At 31.7% G+C, this 20,877-nt stretch overlaps 1 protein-coding gene across 1 annotated transcript; it reads left to right on the top strand.

Moving 5' to 3' along the window:
* The first annotated feature begins 525 nt into the window (after positions 1–525).
* Positions 526–13,746, top strand: LOC145318302 (kin of IRRE-like protein 1). Its single transcript, XM_080159612.1, has 15 exons — positions 526–533; positions 891–1,023; positions 1,521–1,622; positions 2,244–2,373; positions 2,497–2,520; positions 2,724–3,027; positions 4,076–4,213; positions 4,885–5,050; positions 5,967–6,080; positions 6,422–6,499; positions 6,772–7,026; positions 11,900–12,047; positions 12,371–12,456; positions 12,715–12,883; positions 13,565–13,746. The coding sequence occupies exons 1-15, from the start codon at positions 526–528 to the stop codon at positions 13,744–13,746; spliced, it is 2,037 nt and encodes a 678-aa protein (XP_080015738.1).
* The last annotated feature ends 7,131 nt before the right edge of the window (positions 13,747–20,877 follow it).

Below are 20,877 nucleotides of genomic sequence, written 5' to 3'. Positions count from 1 at the left end.
TCACTGACATTCCGTATTTTGAAAAAAACAATTTAAAAGGGGGGGGGGGGGTGGAATTTTCGTTCATTTATTTATTACTTAAAATCATATTAGGTTAGGTTATATTTATGTATGGACCTATGTGAAGGTTCTCTTAAATAGAGAACCCAATCGGTTCATTGGTTAGTGATATCTAAAGTTTCAGACAAAAAACCTTAATACTTTATATAATAGTAAGTATACAGTCCCTCTTTATAAAAAATTCCCATTTGAATTTGTAGAAATATGAATAAGAATATGTTATTGTTCATTTGTTTTCATCTAGCAAATCCTAAACAATACTTTAAACAACAACCCAAGGAAATCTTTGTTTAATTACATCAACATTCTTTTAATCAATAAGATAGCAATGACGTCCAAGATTTTTTTTTTTTTTGGGGGGGGGGGACAATAAATCTGGAAAGAGGTGGGTAATTAAATTTTTTGTTGGGGAGGTGTATAGACACATATTATAGGAACGTAATGCAAAAAAGGTTTTAAAAAATTATGAGAAGGTAAAATTACCCCCAAATTAGTTGTTTGCTTTTTTAGGTGAGGGGGGGAGGGTGGTTGTTGTACACCCCTTTACTCCCAACCTTAGACGTACTTGGGTTAAAGTGTATTTTTATGACAAGGAATTATAGCTGTAAGTTCAATATTAGCAGTTTATCGCCAATTTGATATCTATATGGTGAAGTTATCAGGTTTAAACCAATTTTTAAAAATAACAGAGGTGAATTCTTAAAAAAACTTTTGCCCCACTAAAAATTTAGTGAGTCAAAATGATCCCCTCTAAATTTTTAGTTTGCCTCACTGATTTTAGTGGGGCAAAAGTTTTTTAAGAATTCACCTCAGATAAGAATATTATAAAGAAACAAATTTGAAACAACACAGTACACGGAGGTGAACCCTGGAGGCTCAGTAATTATGGATTGTCTTGTTCTAGATAAGAATCCTAATTCCGAGTGTATTTGGCAGAGAAATAATTATCCTATTTTAATACAGGTTTATATTTTATAAAAAGTTTTTAATTGTCTTTTATTATATAATAAATAAGGATGACAATATCAATTAATAGCGAAACACATAAATGGTAAATGACATTTATTTAAAGAAACCTTTAAGTTTAAAAGTATATATTACTTTTGTAGTATGACTTAGTGTGTCGCGACAGACCAACGGACCATAAAAATCATATACATACTTTATGCTTAGAGAATCTTTTGAAAATTTACGTTTCCCCCATACTGTTTCTAACGAACGGATATTCGAAGTATGGTGTAGCATCTCAACTTCCAAATCCTTTTATTAATCCTAGAGGGTTCCAAATTTGTACATATTTATAGAATTTGGAAGCTTATTCTATTTAAGAACCCGCCTCTGTTCGTAAAATATTAGTATTTGTTTTTTTTCCGAAACCAAAATCTACCCCCACCCCAATAAAAAAATCTTGAACTTCCTTGAATTATACCCAGAGGACTAACTTGTAAAAATGTATATAGGAGGGCAAGTATGAATGGTCTGGCGTGAAGTCCCAGGGAGACTGTTCTCTTCGTGTCCTCAGGGCTAATATTTTGTATGATGATGGAGATTGGACTTGTCAGGTAAAACATTTTTTGGATCATGGAAACAAAAATAAGTAGCGGGTTTCGTCGTATTTTCACAGCAGGTCTTGGTAGGTTATTTTAGGTTAGGTTAAATTCGGTAAATGTAAATGATTGCCCCGCAGGGTTAGAGCCTTAGCAAGGTCTAGAAAAATGAGAAAAGCAACTGTGAAATTACAACCAAACCCGCTACTTCGTTTTTCCGTGATCCCATTTTCTTTCTTGTTCATTTCTCTATCTCTTTTCCCATTATTCAATTTTGAACGGAACATGAAACAGGTTAAAAAACACCTAACTATTAACTTGTTATTAAATAACGTCTGTTTATGGGGCAAGGCATTATTCCCAGTTTTTACTATGATTAACACGCGTCTGACATCGCAGCTGTAGACAAATTATTACCCTTTTCTATGACGTGGTTTTGACCAAGACTTGAACCCATCTCCATCCTGACATCTAGCGACCGCGTTTACATTTCTAGCTATTCAGGGTTTTTGGTTCTTGAAGCTACTCTACAAATCAAATTAATTTTTATCTTTCTTCTCTTTCTTTAAGGATACACTTCTCATTCCTTTTCTAAATATCTCTCTTTTCTATTTTCTCTATAATTATATCTTATAGGTAACAAGATCGTCATACGAAGTGATGGACAGCCTTTCCAGCCAGGTAGGTCAGCTGGTTGTCCGCCAGCCACCCAGCAAACCTCAAATATACAAGTCTGATGAATCGGCTGCTTCAGGAAAAGTGGATTGCAATTTTATATAAGTTTTATACCTATAGTTGCTTACCAAGGAAAAATTATTAAATCAAGAAATGCCTTTAATAAAATTGAAACCGGCTGAAAACGAATACTTAAGACTATATATATTACTAGCAGCTATGCCCCTAACATCAATTGGCAGAGAAGGGCTGGAAAATAGCTCAAAACAATCCTAAGACTTAAATGATAATAAGATCACCATCACAGTACCTCTGCGAAGCTCACCTATGATATATAGATCACAAAAAAGCCTAACTACTTCATGTAATTGGATAATATGGTTTTAAAATTCTTTATATATATATATATAAATTTCCTTATTGCAACTCATCTCTTGATAGGAAGTATCTCAGTGCGCGCAGACCAGCCACAAAACTTGTTCTGTGAAACACGTGGTGGCAACCCAGCCCCTCGTGTTGTCTGGTACATGGACAACACAGAACTCCCCTCAGAGCAGGTGAATGAGACGGAGGCCGGGGACACGAAACACTGGAGGGTGGTGAGTACGCTGGCCTATGTGTTCCGCAAAGAAATGAATGGAGTGGAGCTGAAGTGTAGTGTGGTACATGAAGCGCTAACTAGAAAAATGCGCGAAGAAATTGTAAAGCTGGATGTTCAGTATCCACCAACTGTACAACTCATAAGGTAATGATTTAAGTAAACATTAAACGCTTTTAAGTAGAAAAGCGTAATTTGTTAACAGACGAAAAATATCCCCAACAGGGGGATCCAGGTAGTTGTCAGGTTTTACATTTAAATTATTGATTTATTGCTATGATGATACTTTGCGGGTCATCTCAAAAATTGCATATCTCAGGAAACGCTTATCTTAAAAAATACCTACTGCATTTTTTATTATAAAGTCTTCCTTGTATCTAGCATTCAATAAAATAATAAAAATATATGTATATTGATATCTTGATCTTGATATATTAACCCTTAACGGTCGGGGGGAGGGGGGCGTTAAACGCCCCCCCCCCCCCCTCCGGTTTTTTCTATCTCATTTTCTGTGTGAAAGATAAAGAGCCCAAACTGCATGAATTTTTAAGTATGGGTATGACACATAACTGAGAGTTGAAATTTTTTGGATATCTCCATCCTGGCGGGCACAGGATGCCAGCAAACCTGGCCGGGTCATCCAGGTAAAGAGCAAAAATATTTTTTTTTTGACTTTAGCAAAGCATTTTATCTTATAAAAATACTAAAATATCCTGTAGTTGTACGTCCTCATAATAAATACAGGTGTTCAAGTCAATTTCAGGTTCCAGGTATGATCCTGCAGGTTCTGATCCTCCAGGTCTCCAGAAATCTTTAAAAGGCTACTGTGGCCGCAATTTTTGACTTAGAGACTTCAAATTTTAAACTTAAGCTTTTCTTACATAAAGATAAACATTTTCTGCAAAAAAACTTTCATCTAGCTTCAAAAATAAGAAAATTACAGCCATTTGAAATTTTTAAGGAAAAAAGGACCTAAAAACCAAAGTTGTTAAATAAAAGGGTGAAGGAAGCGAAAATTGACGTTGACTTACTTGAGTTCGCAAGGGGCCCGACTGTTAAAGGTTAATATGAATATGTCACAATTTTATTAAATTTGTATAAAGACATGTCATTTATCATCTCTACTTTGCTACTTTAATTTTTGCTCATTATTTGAATATGAATTTAAAAATGTTGCTATTATTGAAATGTCTAGGATGCCCAACAACGAGGAGGTAGAGAGTGGTGTTGATACAGTTGTGCTGCAGTGCAAAGCAGATGCAAATCCTCCACCTGATATTGTCTGGCGGAAACTTGGGACTAACTCAATATTCAGAATCGAAGAATACCTCAGGTGTATATTTTGGAAGCTTTTTATTGTGACTATAAAAATGACGTCATACTGGCCTACCATTGCATTGGTCAATTAAAATGTAAACTGGCATACCGTTGGTAAGTTAGTTTGTTTATTGACCTATCATGAGTTGTATTGTATTAAGTCATTTTATTTATAAGTACTATAAAGAAAGAGCCTCAATGTTATGAACCAAAAAATGAAAACTTTGCATCAGAAGGTTATTAAAAATAAAAAAAAACTTAAATGCTTATTAACCACTCACATTGATTTTCTTAGATTGTATGGATGTTATTGTTTTTTAAAAAGTTTTGTTAGCTTTCTTTGAGTTTAATCAGGCAATAACCCTTTTTAACACTTTATAGTCGCTACCAGCCTCCACTTAATAAGCTCATTTCTTTGGATTATAGAGAAATTATGCAACTTGTATTGCCTTTTTTTGTGCTAATGTTATGCATTAACATTTAAAATTACAAAATAGAAGACACGCCCTTGAAAACATAATTTTTGTAAATAGAAAGCATATGAAACTAGTTTAGATACTCATCTATAACGATTTACTTTTTTGTTCTGAAATTATATTTAAATTATTGCTAAAATATTTCGATTTGTGTTAGTTTTATTTTGGTTATACTTTCCTTTTTTGAAATTAACCATTGTTGAAATTCCAGGTTCGAGCCCGTGCATGAGACAGACAGTGGGTCCTATATTTGTCTGGCCAGAAACTCCTTTGGAGCCAGTGACGAGATAACCGCCAGCATACAAGTTCAATATGAGCCCAGAGATGTCGCAACTATACCTAATAATTTTATTGATCTAGAAGTTGGGGACAAACAAGTAAGAATGGATTTATTATTCATCTTACTCAAGATTATCATGTAAAAAATGTAGCTGGCTAAAATAACGATCCTCCCCATCCACAATCCTTGCCCCATCCACTCCCTTCCTCCGACTGGATAAAAGAACTGACCAATAAATATTATCCATGTTAGCAACCGAAATTGAGGACAATTATTTCCTTGTCATTATATCCACGTATATTCTAAATCCATTAAAGAAAGGTTATTTTACACTTAATTATTATTTACTTTGAGCATTGTATTTTTTGGTAACTTGCAAGAGAAAGTAAAATTGTTGCTTGTTGACCTCTCCCACATCAAAATAGTTCAAACTATCATTTCAGACGTCATATATTTTATTCATAGGCATTATAAAGAGCTTCTATTTATAGTTAATACACATAAAAAGAAATAACGACCTTTCCAAATTGAAATTTTATAATGACGCAAATGAGAATATAAGTAGACACAAACCAATAAACATTTTGTGTCAACAGAATGTTAAACGTATTAACTTAATTAACAACAGACATATAAACTTATCCTGATGCTTTTTTATAAACTAGCGGCTTCGCCCCTAGCCTCTATCTAGGGGCTTTGCAATTTAGTATCAATCTCAAAATTTTCGGGGAAAAAAATTGCAGCTGCCCCATTATCAATTTCAAAATTTTCAGGGAAAAAAAATTTAATCTGCCCCAGTATCAAATTCAAAATTTAAAAAAAAATGGAAATAGCTTAAAACCACCAAAGGACCAATAGGTATATACCCTGAAGAGTAAAATCCGATCGGTTCAGCGGTTACCGAGATCTTAAGTGACAGACGAACGGATGGACAGACAGAGAGACAGACGGACGGACGGATAGACATCATGCTACTTTGAATTATAGATAATAATATTTTTGTTATTCTTAAGGTATTAAAATGCATTGCTAATGGAAGACCTGAGGTTGAATTTGATTGGATACATTCACCATTGGATGATATGAATATAGAAGATAATACGAATACTGTCTTCAGAGCAGATAAGGTCAACATTATCATATCATTATACTAGTTGCTTCGCCCCTAGAGGCCTCTAGGAGCACTTGACAAGGGGGGAGTTTAATTCTAAAACCTATTTTAAATTTTTTTTTTTTTTTTGGAGGGGGGTTAAGGGGGGGGCTTTATATCTGAAAAATTTATATACCTTTCAAACTTGTTTTTCTAAAGAAGTTTATTTTTGATATATAGATCAATAAATTGCAACATATAACTTTAAAAGCAGCTAGCTGCCAAACGGCTGGCCGCACGGTCTATGTCCGCACATGATACAACCGGTATTAAAAAGCCATAAACCATATTATCAAGGTCAATAGTTCAATGTTTTAGAATGGAGAACTAGTGTTGGAGAATGTAACCTACAGCCATGAAGGACTCTGGAGGTGTTCAGCTTCTAATTTAATCAAGGTAATCAAGTAATATAGTGTAAACATGCTGCAAAGTACAATGTTATAAACGAAGCATCTCTATAATAAAGTAAAAAAAATAAGTATATGCTTCCTGTATTTAAGCAGTTTTGCAACAAAATATATAAAATTTAGTTTAGACTAATATATTTATATTTTGCTTATTAAGTTCTGACACTACAATTTTTAATGATCGTTTGTCTTCCCGTTTCAAAGCTCCCTTTTTAATGATGTTGTCATTTTTGCCTTATTGAATAAAATTATATCTAACAGGGTGAGAAACGTAAGGTGCATAGTGAGCTGCTAAGGGTGCAGGTGACTGGACGTCCTATGCCCGCCACATCACCAAAGGAAAAATCTGCAAAGTCACTGCATCACGCTACATCAACAGAAAATGCCGAGTTGTCCATGACCTTCTGTGCCGACCCGCCGCCACGAGCGGTCAGATGGGAGTGGGGAAGCATGGTGCTGATAGAAGGGGAGGTGCATGGTAGGATAGCCTCTATGCCACTGGAAAGTGTTGGGCAGGTAAAAACTAACACAACTCAAATTACAAAACGACTTTCCAAAGCCCAATTGAAAAATGATATATAAATGGCATAAAAACTCTCCAAGATTATAAAATCTTTTATCACATTTAATGTGAGAATGTTGCTATTATCATATTCAAAATAAATGCTGTAATAAGCTTTAAAATATTTAAACACTAGTCTCTTATTGGACACAAAATGACGTCCAATAAGAAAAAGGAATAAAAATATTGGAAAGAAAATTATTTTATTTCAAAATTAATTCTTGGCATTTTGGAATAAAAAATATAGGGGAAAGAAAATTATTTTATCTCAAAATTAATTCTTGGCATTTTGGAATAAAAAATATAGGGGAAAGAAAATTATTTATTTCAAATTTATTTCTGGTCTTGAAATAATATTCTTTATTTTATTTTAATTCGAGTGTCAACCAATAAGAAATAGGCATGCTGTTTTAAAAGTTTGGAATAAAAATTATTATTTTTTGTCAATTCCTTTTTTCAGAGTATAAAATGAGAATAAATTTTCCAACATCATTATTAATTTAACATTTCATACAGTGGGTAATATTTATTTCAACATTTTTTGTCATTCAAAATCAAGTGTCACAAAAATAATAATATTTAACATAAAAAAGAAATTTTTAAAATAATTTTGTTTTCTTTATTTGTTGAAGATTTAAGCCCAAGCTTTTTCTGAGGGGGGAGACCCCCCTCAACCCCCCCTCTCCTGAGGGGGGAAACCCCCCTCGACCCCCCCCCCCCCTGACGCTCTCTTCTTTAAATCTTTCATTATTTTTGTAATTTATTCTAACTATCTTATAAATTTTAAAACATGAGATAAAAAGGAAATAATTTGCTGTACATTATTAAAAAATTTAAAAATTGTAAAAAAAATTCCAACATGATTTTTAATTTTAAATACAAGAATATTTTTTCCTATATGATATGTTAAATTTAAATACAGGAATAATTTTGTACTGTGGAATTGAAGAAATAAATGCTGTACATTAGAGTGGCTTGATTTTCAATGATTTTCTAATTTTAAATGTGCTACATACACTTTTTGTCTGAACATCATATAAGAGACCAAAAAATGAAAAGAAAATATTTTGAATAATGGGGAGGCTCGCTGATGCATGTAAACTTTTAGAAAGACACTTGTGGGGAGAATTTTTTTTTTTTGGGGGGGGGGCAATTATTTTCTTTTCAAAGTATAGCTTTATGCACCTTCCCAATTTTGTCTTGAAGAGTAGAATAAGAATAAAAAATCTGTTTTAAAACTATTGATCCTAGCAAGAAAAATCCATAAATAAATTTAAAAACCAAGAGATTTTACATTTAATTTAAGATTTTTCATGCTTGGATGAATATTTTTTAAAACCAATTTGATATTCTTATATTAATCAACAAGACAAATTCAAAAAGATGCATAAAGCAATACTTTGAAAGAAAAAAAGTTGCACTTCCAGAATAAACTTCTAAAATTTTTAATGCATGGAAACACCTTCCCCCCATTTCCCCTCAAGGACAAAATCAATTTTTTATATTTAGGTTTCTTATATGACGTTTAAACTGTAGATGTTGATTACGAATTCAATGTACAAAATTGAACCACTCTACTGTACATTGTTATAATTTAATATTTGATGTGGGTATAAACATTAGACATAGATGGTCAATCTGACCCCATTTTTTTCTTAAAAAGAAACCTTTGTTCACTTTTTGTTGTATATGAAATACAGCCCTATAGGCAACATTATTTGCAACTAAATTTTGCAATGATATAATTTTTTGAAAGATAACTTTATTATAAGAAATTAAATTATTTATAACTAACTTATTATATGTTGTGTCATACGCTTCACATTTTATGATGGAAGAAATATTTTCTTTAAATATTTCACCCAAGGAAAGCTTTAACCTAAGGTATTCAACAATTTATAGCTGATACATAATGTAAACAAAATTTCCTTGTGCTGTCTCTAGGTTATCTCTATTGTATAAATGAACGTACAAAAGAGGAGGAGAGAGAGAAGGAAAAATAGACAGAAAAGTGAGGGAGGGGGGAGGGGGAAGAAATATAGAGAAAAATAGACAGAGATATTTATTGTTCACCCTTAGATGATGTAAATTTTTTGATAGAATTTTTTGAATTTAAGAAAAAGATAGAGAATGAGACAAAACCAAGTATCATATTTTATTAATATTGCTTATACAAGAAAGGTCATACAAAATTATTTCACCAATATTAAGGTCAAGTGACAAAAATTTAAATTTCCACCTACTTCGCCCCCAGAGGGGGCAATAGTAGAAGGAAAATTCAAATTTTGATCACATGACCAAAATTGTTGAAATAATTTTAATATCCTTTCTAGCATTCACAATATTACGAAAATATGATAAATAACTATTATCACATTTAATGTGAGAATGTTGCTATTATCATATTCAAAATAAATGCTGTAATAAGCTTTAAAATATTTAAACACTAGTCTCTTATTGGACACAAAATGACGTCCAATAAGAAAAAGGAATAAAAATATTGGAAAGAAAATTATTTTATTTCAAAATTAATTCTTGGCATTTTGGAATAAAAAATATAGGGGAAAGAAAATTATTTTATCTCAAAATTAATTCTTGGCATTTTGGAATAAAAAATATAGGGGAAAGAAAATTATTTATTTCAAATTTATTTCTGGTCTTGAAATAATATTCTTTATTTTATTTTAATTCGAGTGTCAACCAATAAGAAATAGGCATGCTGTTTTAAAAGTTTGGAATAAAAATTATTATTTTTTGTCAATTCCTTTTTTCAGAGTATAAAATGAGAATAAATTTTCCAACATCATTATTAATTTAACATTTCATACAGTGGGTAATATTTATTTCAACATTTTTTGTCATTCAAAATCAAGTGTCACAAAAATAATAATATTTAACATAAAAAAGAAATTTTTAAAATAATTTTGTTTTCTTTATTTGTTGAAGATTTAAGCCCAAGCTTTTTCTGAGGGGGGAGACCCCCCTCAACCCCCCCTCTCCTGAGGGGGGAAACCCCCCTCGACCCCCCCCCCCCTGACGCTCTCTTCTTTAAATCTTTCATTATTTTTGTAATTTATTCTAACTATCTTATAAATTTTAAAACATGAGATAAAAAGGAAATAATTTGCTGTACATTATTAAAAAATTTAAAAATTGTAAAAAAAATTCCAACATGATTTTTAATTTTAAATACAAGAATATTTTTTCCTATATGATATGTTAAATTTAAATACAGGAATAATTTTGTACTGTGGAATTGAAGAAATAAATGCTGTACATTAGAGTGGCTTGATTTTCAATGATTTTCTAATTTTAAATGTGCTACATACACTTTTTGTCTGAACATCATATAAGAGACCAAAAAATGAAAAGAAAATATTTTGAATAATGGGGAGGCTCGCTGATGCATGTAAACTTTTAGAAAGACACTTGTGGGGAGAATTTTTTTTTTTTGGGGGGGGGGCAATTATTTTCTTTTCAAAGTATAGCTTTATGCACCTTCCCAATTTTGTCTTGAAGAGTAGAATAAGAATAAAAAATCTGTTTTAAAACTATTGATCCTAGCAAGAAAAATCCATAAATAAATTTAAAAACCAAGAGATTTTACATTTAATTTAAGATTTTTCATGCTTGGATGAATATTTTTTAAAACCAATTTGATATTCTTATATTAATCAACAAGACAAATTCAAAAAGATGCATAAAGCAATACTTTGAAAGAAAAAAAGTTGCACTTCCAGAATAAACTTCTAAAATTTTTAATGCATGGAAACACCTTCCCCCCATTTCCCCTCAAGGACAAAATCAATTTTTTATATTTAGGTTTCTTATATGACGTTTAAACTGTAGATGTTGATTACGAATTCAATGTACAAAATTGAACCACTCTACTGTACATTGTTATAATTTAATATTTGATGTGGGTATAAACATTAGACATAGATGGTCAATCTGACCCCATTTTTTTCTTAAAAAGAAACCTTTGTTCACTTTTTGTTGTATATGAAATACAGCCCTATAGGCAACATTATTTGCAACTAAATTTTGCAATGATATAATTTTTTGAAAGATAACTTTATTATAAGAAATTAAATTATTTATAACTAACTTATTATATGTTGTGTCATACGCTTCACATTTTATGATGGAAGAAATATTTTCTTTAAATATTTCACCCAAGGAAAGCTTTAACCTAAGGTATTCAACAATTTATAGCTGATACATAATGTAAACAAAATTTCCTTGTGCTGTCTCTAGGTTATCTCTATTGTATAAATGAACGTACAAAAGAGGAGGAGAGAGAGAAGGAAAAATAGACAGAAAAGTGAGGGAGGGGGGAGGGGGAAGAAATATAGAGAAAAATAGACAGAGATATTTATTGTTCACCCTTAGATGATGTAAATTTTTTGATAGAATTTTTTGAATTTAAGAAAAAGATAGAGAATGAGACAAAACCAAGTATCATATTTTATTAATATTGCTTATACAAGAAAGGTCATACAAAATTATTTCACCAATATTAAGGTCAAGTGACAAAAATTTAAATTTCCACCTACTTCGCCCCCAGAGGGGGCAATAGTAGAAGGAAAATTCAAATTTTGATCACATGACCAAAATTGTTGAAATAATTTTAATATCCTTTCTAGCATTCACAATATTACGAAAATATGATAAATAACTATTATAAATAACATCGCGTTTGTACTATTACATTCTGAAAAAAAACCTTCTGTTTTCTTTCTTTTCCGCCCATTCCCCTTCTTCTACTATTTGGTAATTCTCCCCCCCCCCCTCCCGTTTGCTCCATGTAATGATACTAATGCCTAGGATTGTTACATAAGTAAGCTGAGGTTCTTTCCTGTGACTGAAGAAGATGACCGAATTTACTACCTGGTTGCTGAAAATGACCGCGGTCAAATGAGAGAATCATTGCGGCTGGAGGTCACAGATCCCATTTCTATGGAAACTGTTATAGGTAAATATATCATTAATATCGTTATAAAATATCGTACTATCTTATATGAACATGAATCCAATGTGATCTCGTAAACGAACGTTCCATCGTTTCTTGGAAGCTTGATATTGATCTGGAGCAGGTTATAGGCTGTTTGACAGGATGTGAGGGTATATATAACTCAACCTAATTGGCTAGCATAAGAAAAAATACACCCATCTATTTTTTTTTCACAAAAAAAAACAAAATCCATGTTTTAAAAATAATAATCAGGAAGATATCTACTTTTCATTTGTAGTGTGCTACAAAGTAAAACATGTCTTTTAACAATTGCGAATATTTAGGTTTGGCCATAAGCTGTTTGCTTCTACTTACCTTTACTTTTGTGTGTCTGGTTTGTTCTTACAAGCGACAAACTTGTTGTTTTAAGGTAAAAAAGTGTTTTTTTTAACAAATTTCATTTTAGAAGTCTTTATAGATAGGATTAGTATTTCAAACGAAATGTTGAAATTTAAGACAGCTTTGTTTTAATCCTTCTAAAGTTCAAATTGACTAACAAAAAAGTCGCATAATGTATAAATATAAGTTTTCTCGTTGTAAAAATTATTTTCTAAATTTTTTTTTTCTAAACCTATTACAGTGCTATTGTTAGTCTTGATTATTCTTACTTTACCCTGGATAATTTTAGGGTAGATCTGAGGACTTCCACGAAAACGTCATCCGCATAGAGCGAAGAAAAACTAGTGATGACCAAGTAGATTCAGATATTATTAATGAAGCTACCAGCAGTGGCAGTGAGACAAGTCCTGGTCAATCCCAACATAATCAGGACACCCTTCCATCAAATATTGGTTTAGGTACTGGATAGGTAATCATGATAACATACAGGGACAATTTTAACTCAGCAATTACCGGTGCTTTCACAAAAAGTACCTTGTTGAGCATTGATAACCCTCCCCTTTTAAAAAATATATTGAATATAAGGGGATGTTAAGTATTTTTTTTATTATATTATATCAAGTTAGGTTAGGCTATAGTAGATACTGGGTAGCTCTGCAAGGTTACGGCACCTTAGGTAAAGAACCTGCCGAGTTGAGTTAGGCATAGGGGAAAAACAAAACACCCTCTCATTTTCAGTTTGTTTGAAAAATAAGTGATCAAAAGGCACTTCATGTGAAAGCTCTCAAATACCTACCTATGATAAGTACAAGATTCTTGTTCTAGTCTTCTAAAGATTCTTAACACCTAAAAAGACAATTAACCTTTGTTGCACAACCTTTGTCTGGAAGTTCTGACCGTTCAATACAATCAGTCGGCCTGTTTAATGGCAAAGGTATTCTCCCTTATATTTCTAATAATCTGTAGTGACAGATATTGCAGCAAACAGTCTTTTAACGTCTCTTGTTTGACGCTGTAAATTTCGGTCAGTTGCATAAAAAACCACCATTTACAACATTATGGCTATTTTACATAAAAATCTGAAAGACAATTAATGTTGTCAAAATAATGATAATCTATGACGGCAAAAATATATTCAGGTAAAGAATTGACGTACAAGGGTCACGCTGGTCTGGGCAGACCTGTGCCAGCACCTTACTGTTCTCATCACAGGCTAGACACTCCTACATATCTGTTCTCAACCCCAACTGATCGAGAGATAGGCAACAACAATGCCGCCAGACCTATTCCAAATAACAGGAACATCATTAATTTTAATTAAGTTGAGTTTAATAAGTAGGACTATCTAACTTACGAGATAGTTATACCTAGTTGGTAGATTGAATGGCCTAAAGAGTAATTACATAATAAATGAATAGATACGGTTTGTATGGTTTTATGTATCATAGATTACAATTAGTTTATATTTGTTTCATTGACTTTTTCTTGTTTCTTTTGCAATCCTACACTTTCAAAATACAGTATTCCAATCTGACGACAGAAGAATCCATTTTTAACTTATATCATACTAGCGGCTTCGCCCCTAGCCTCTAGGGGCTTTGCCCCAAGAGGTTTGATCAAACCAATTTTTCGTATTTTAGATTTAAAATAAAAAAGAAAAAAAAAATTTTTTTTGGGGGGGGGATTTTTTTAGGGGGGGGGGGGTATTCGACCCCACTATTTTAATTTTAGTTTTAAAAAGAAAAATTTATTTTGGGGGGGAGGGGTATTTTTCATTTTGGGGGGGGGGGGTTAGGGGTGTCCCACTCCCCAAGAAAAATAGTTATAAACCTTCCCGGGAACTATGAGAAGCTACCCTGTAAAGGAGAACCCGATCGGTTCAGCGGTTAGCGAGATCCTTCGCTACAAACAAACAGAAAAACACACAAACAAACAGACAGACATCGTTCTACTTTGTATTATAGATTATTTACAACTTTGATGTATGCTTTCCAAATACAATATAGGATATACAAATTGGTGGCTTTAAAATTCTCTATTTTCAGAAACGTTCTTTTATTACTTATTAAGTGATTTAGTATTGTGAGTTTGTTAAATTTTAAAATTAATATTCAGATAGAATATTTATGATGAATTGTGTAGATCAAGGCCACGCCCAGAACCTCCAGTACGAACAAAGAAAAGCAGAGAACACTCAAGTGACTCAAACAGACTTTATTTACCCCACCGGCAGCCGCAGCTACCCAGCCACTCCAGAAAACTTGGCCCTAGGGACCAAAATAACTTTGTGATAAAACCTGGAGAGAGGGATACTAATCTGGGCGGCGGAAATTTGATCCAGCCCAAAAAAGTTGTGGGTACGCCAACAATGTATGCTCATCTACATTTCCCCTCCAGCTCCAACTACGGGTCAATGAAACGACGGCGGAGTAGGGAGAGGGAAACGGATTATGTTAGAATTAAATTTAACCCCGACAGGGCGGAAATAGCTGAGTTATAGCATAAAGTCATTATCCAATAATAAATTAACAAACAAGGATAATTTGTCCATATATAGCGCAAAAGTATCACAAGTTAACAATATTATAGATATAAAAATAGTAAGTGAAAGAAAGATAAAGAGAAAAATGAGATACTAAGTAAAATTTAATTATATAGCATTGAAAGTTGATTTTATGCTAAATTTTACATTAGCCATTACGATTAATAAAGTCGCATCTGCATTATATTTTGTCATTTAAGGAAGGCCAAATTGACGGTAATCATAGAGTAGCTGCGATACTAATAATTCTTCCTCAATTATTTTATATCTACATGTCGTTGTAAAATAATGAAATGTTAATGTATAGAAAAACTGATCACAACACTGCCATGTTAAGAAATAGTAGTTAGTCTTAAAAATTTATTTATACATATATTAATTGCCATGTTAAAGTAATAATTACATTTTTTTCTCTCTCTCTCCAAATGACCCAGTATCGAGCAATTATAGGAAGGGTAGTAGCGTTTTTAAGACCCCACCCACCTCCAATATTTTAAGAGATAAGACTTTTTATTTTCATTATCCAATATACATAGCTTTTTCATAATATTCCTTTTAACTATTTTTAACAATAAAGTCTAAAATTCATTCAAGTCTAAGAATAAAAAAATTAATTATGATGTTTATAGTACTATTTTTATTTTATTCTGTTTTCTAATGTCCCAAGCATTTTAAGATTTTGATTTTGAAAGGTTTAGTGATTTTTTACTCAAACTTATATATTTCTCTGTAGACAATATTAATAAATGTGAGATTCGAGGCTTTGATCAGCTGACACTGTTCGTTCTTGGTTTCATCTAAACATGAGACAGTTTGTGATTAGTAGCCTGTTGTGCCCATACACTTTATACCAGTACCTACACACTATATTATTTCAAATAGATAGTATTACCAATTCAGTATTTGTCAACTTTGTATTTATTTAAAAAATATTTTTATATTTATTTATGTAAAATAGTTAAGAGAATAAACTAAAATTGTATATAAATAAGTTAGTTTGCTATAAGATTTTGTAAAAAATAATAACTTTCAATATGTGTTAGATTATTGAACAATGTTTTAAATAAAAGAATGTTAATTCCTATTATCTTATTTTGCAGACCTAACTTGAAATTCTAGACAAAAAAACTGATAATCATCACGAATCAATAAATGTTTAATAATTTATGTATCTATCACGTTGCAGAAGTCAAAGAAACTATATTGGATCTTTACGTCACTACATCATCAAAAACAGTCAGTTGCATTTTTAGGCATGAAAGAAATGTGATTGTCTTAAAACTTTATTATTCGATTATACCAGTAGAAAAAAAAAATCTGTACTGTCGTTTTTTGCAAATGTGATTCATTGATAATTAAAATTTTATTGATTTTTTTTAAATTGATGGTTATACTTTTTAAATCTCTTTTATGACACATACAAAATCATACATATTTACATAATATGAAATAATTACAAGGAAACAATAATAGTTATTTCTCGTATCGTATTATAAACGGTTTTCCGCGGATATAGAATGTACAATTATAAGATTAAAACTAGTTTTTTTAGCCCCGTTGTGCCGAAGGCACCGGCTAAAAAACTAGTTTTAATCTTATGATTGTACATTTCTATATTCGTAGAAAACTGGATATAATACGATGCTAGACATAGTTTTTTTAAATCCTTATACTAAAGTAACAGTATGTCTATGTGTTTGTGTGTCTGTACCGAAGGATCTCGCTAACCGCTGAACCGATCGGGTTCTCCTTAACAGGGTAGCTTTTCATAGGTCCCGGGAAGGTTTATAACTATTTTCTTGGGGGGTGTGGGACACCCCAAACCCCCCAAAAAATTAAAATCCCCCTCCCGAAAAAAAAAATTATTTGATTTTTTAAAACTAAAATTAAAAATGAGGGGGGGGGGGTGGAACTTCCCCTTAAAAAAAAAAAAATTTCGCCCCCCCAAATTTTTTTTACTTTTTCTTTAAAATCTAAAATAAGAAATTGGGTTATTAAATTCGACTCTCTCCTCCTCAAGTGCCCCTAGAGGCCTCTAGGGGCGTAGCCGCTAGTAAATAATAAAGTACATGATATAGCTAGATAAGCTTTAAGATAGGTAGTTCTCAGGAATCTAAAAGGATAAGACAGTGGCGAATAAAATGAACATTCTAATGATTATAAACAAAATTATTTCTACCATAGATTACAATTATTGGTTGAAACGTTTGGACACCCAACTTCATGAACCGATCAGTAAAAGTACAATAAATACCCCAAAAGTTGTCGAGCCAACGAATAAGAGAACGTTATTATAAAAACTTTGGGTACTAGTGTAATAAACAGCCCAATGTCCACTCCCTCCCTGGCTAGTTCTACATGGAAGTATAAGCTTTTATTAGTGGGGGGGGGGGGGTATATGAGGCTCTATGGTATTACCCTCGTTAGAGTAAAAATGTAAAAGAAAAGTATTTATTCTAATAAGTTAAATACAAGTATTATTCATAAAAAGTTTGATTTTCTAAGTTGATTGACCTGCCATAATCAGCTGACTAAATTCCTGAATGTTGCAGTATGGGGTGTTACGTGGATTTCTATTTGGTAAAGCGGCTACAAAGATATTTCTTTTAGATCTAATCTTTAACCTTTGAAAGATTATGCAAAATCAAACATTGTAATTCAGTTTCTAAACTTGTCTGAAAATAAATATTAGATTTTTTAAAATTGATTCTTTTAACGGTTATGATAGAAGAACTAGGAATTTCTCATTTCCATAAAAGTTTTCTTTTTTAATTAAGTCCTTACTTGTAAAAATCACATAATAACACTCGGTGATAAAACCGAGCTGGGTCTAAAACAACTAATGAGTCTTTTTACTTCATCTGTAAACTGATATTGGGCAGGAATAATGAGGCACAGAAAATTATTAGTCGCTTAAGTAAATTATACTCCACTCAAACGCCTCACTATGTATGCTCTGCCCCAATGATAAAGTTTTTTCTTTCTTTTGCTCTCACTAATTTGGATAAATACTTTTACATAAAGACAAACTTCTTTGTAAACATAAAATCAAAGCTTTTCTACATCAAAGTGTGTTTGTGTTGCATAAGTATTTATTTAAAGGTTTACTTATTTAAAAGTGGTCATAATAAATATATTTTTTATCGGGTAGGGTAACTTTTTTATATGATTCCTATGTTGATATGGATAATTTCCTGACACCAAGAAAATATTCCAATTATGATCAATTTTAAAAGCCAGCAATAAAATGAATCAGGCTTTTTATTTCATCTCCTAAATGTAAGGCAAATTCTTTACAAATTGCGCTTTAAGTAACAAGCATATATATGTAATATTACAACTTACTAATATATCGTATCAGATGTAAAGGAACTCAATTTTGTTAATGAAAAATATCTTAAGATGTATGAAGGGTAGGTTCTTCGATGCCATACATAATTTTTCAGAATGGCTAAGAACCAGTTTTAATCCAACGGAAGTGAATCAGAATCGGAGCCATACTAAAAATATTATTTTTGTACCAGCTACATTAGCGACTCTTGTATGGAAGCATTATATTCTAGGGTTTTTCATTTTTAAACACAGGATGTTTGTCTGTGAGTTTGTATGTTTCTACCAAAGAATCTCCGCTAACCGCTAATCTCCTTAACAGGGTAGCTTCTCATAGGTCCTGGGAAGGTTTATAACTATTTTTGGGAGGGTACCACCACCCTCCCAAGATAAATCACAAAAAATCTGACTTGAACGCAACATAGAAAATAATTACATATTTGAAATAAAAAAAACACTTAAAGAGGCACTGGAGGCCTCTAGGGGCGTAACCGCTAGTACAACATACAGCAATAATAGATATTTCTGAATATTATCATTTATTGATTATTCAAAAATATATATAACTTATTGGTATAAGTATAATATACATAAAAAAGGGCTAAAAATAAGTGTAACAAAATTCTAAAATTATTTAGAATATGTCTAGTCTAATTTTCTATCTAAAAATATTTTTTTACATCAAGAACAATCATGTTCAATTTCTCGCAGTAAAACTAATCCTCGCAGCTGCAACTCAACATAGTCCCTCTCAAAACTCGCAGCATTTTATCAATTTGGAAGATTAATTGTTTGTGTCGATTATATAGCTTTTAATAAATGTGGCCATGGCTGACATAATATCTACAGACTATTAAAAAAAAATTTTTTTTGACAGGGGCTTCGACCCAAGACCGCACGAAAGCGTATTTTTTTGCTTTGTTTTCCAAATGCTATTTAGCGGCTTACCTGTGTAAAAAATTCCGCCACATAGCTGTCGGCCTCTGGTTTGAACTATGAAAATAACTAATACAATCGAGCCTTAATTTGATACATACATCCAATCTTTCCGTATTTCTAGAGTGGCTGCGTTGATAATACAAATATATTTCTTTGAAGTCTGGCCATAAATATGTTATGTAAGACTTTTAGAAACAGCCCATGCGAAAAGAGCAGAGATTTAAAGAAACAAGGACGCACTCGTGCAAAATAAAGGAAATTAAGCATATTTTAATACGCTAACACACTTTCAGTTAAATTTTACGGAATCCCAATCTTATTTGTTAAAGCACTAAACGATTTCCCTTAAAGTGCCTAGTCGAAAACAACCCCCCCCCCTCACTAAACCTAGTAAAATGGCAAAATGTAGTATGGGAAAAATAGTAATAAAACGAACTTGTAAAATTATTTAAAGGTTGGTTAAGAACCGTATTTGGGATATTTACTAACAAGCAAAATGCATAAATGATTGCAGAGAAAACACATTTAATGACTGATAAAGTAAATGAAAGAGCAGCGACTGCCTTAACAAAATTATTCATAAAGAAATGCAGTAGCCTAGCGATCATCTGACATTAAATTTTTATATTTGTGTTCAAATTTTTGTAGAAATTACAATTTTTCCAATTTAATAAAAAACTAAATTTGAGATGCATTTCATAGTTAAATTTAATTTCAATAACAAAAATGACTACGTCCAATATCATGGAATCTATTTCATACATTTTCTATGTCTCGACAGCCCAGAATTAAATGTATACCTGTCTGCTTCCTATTGTAGAAAGAGGTTACCTTTTGCCTGGGATAAATGATACTGGATAGAAACAGGTTTGGCTGGAGCTGCGAATTGTTGACTTTTTGGAGTCTGCTGTAACTTAATAGCGGCCATTTAATTTTTGGTTGCAGTCAGCAGATTTTGACTAAGGCTTTGTGACTAAAATTATGAGCATATTCACTAAAAATGCCTAGTCCAGCAAATAAACATAAATTTTTCAATAAATTTTGTATTTTTAATTTTAGTCATGTTAGGCATAGGAAAAAAACTAAACCTTCCTCTTTATTTTCAATGTTTTTCAAAATATAGGGAGGGGGGTGGATGGTTTTAGAGTTCAATATAGGCCCTTTGAGGGAAAGCACCATTTTTCAAATTAATCGACTAAGATCGTAATTTCATATTCTGAAAAGTTGTTTATGACATATGACTTTAGGTATTCATATTACCAAAGTAAATATGCAATAAACAAAGTTTATAATCCAAAATCTTTGTAACCTTACTTTTAATCCTTCTTGTATATTGTTTCAAATAATGAAATTAATATTTTAAATGTAAAATGTATCTATATATGTACATCATTGGGTTGTATAATAGGTGAGCTTAATTTGAATTCTTTTAAAGATATCTTATTTGTTTTTCTCATGTTTAAGAAGATACGTGTTTTTTTTCACAAAAAAAGCTGAATTACAGCTTTGGTACAAATTTAGCTTATTATTTGCTTGACTACATTTAGTCTTAAAGACAATTTGTGAATTGTCTTAGCTTTTAGAAAAAGTATTACTAAGGCTTATAGAGTAAATATTTATTATTACAATAGGCAAAACTGT

This window comes from Acartia tonsa, chromosome 4, assembly GCF_053477335.1.
Source record: "Acartia tonsa isolate MP-2025a chromosome 4, ASM5347733v1, whole genome shotgun sequence".
NCBI classification, from domain to species: Eukaryota; Metazoa; Arthropoda; class Copepoda; order Calanoida; family Acartiidae; genus Acartia; species Acartia tonsa.
This window is presented reverse-complemented; position numbering and strand designations above follow the sequence as displayed.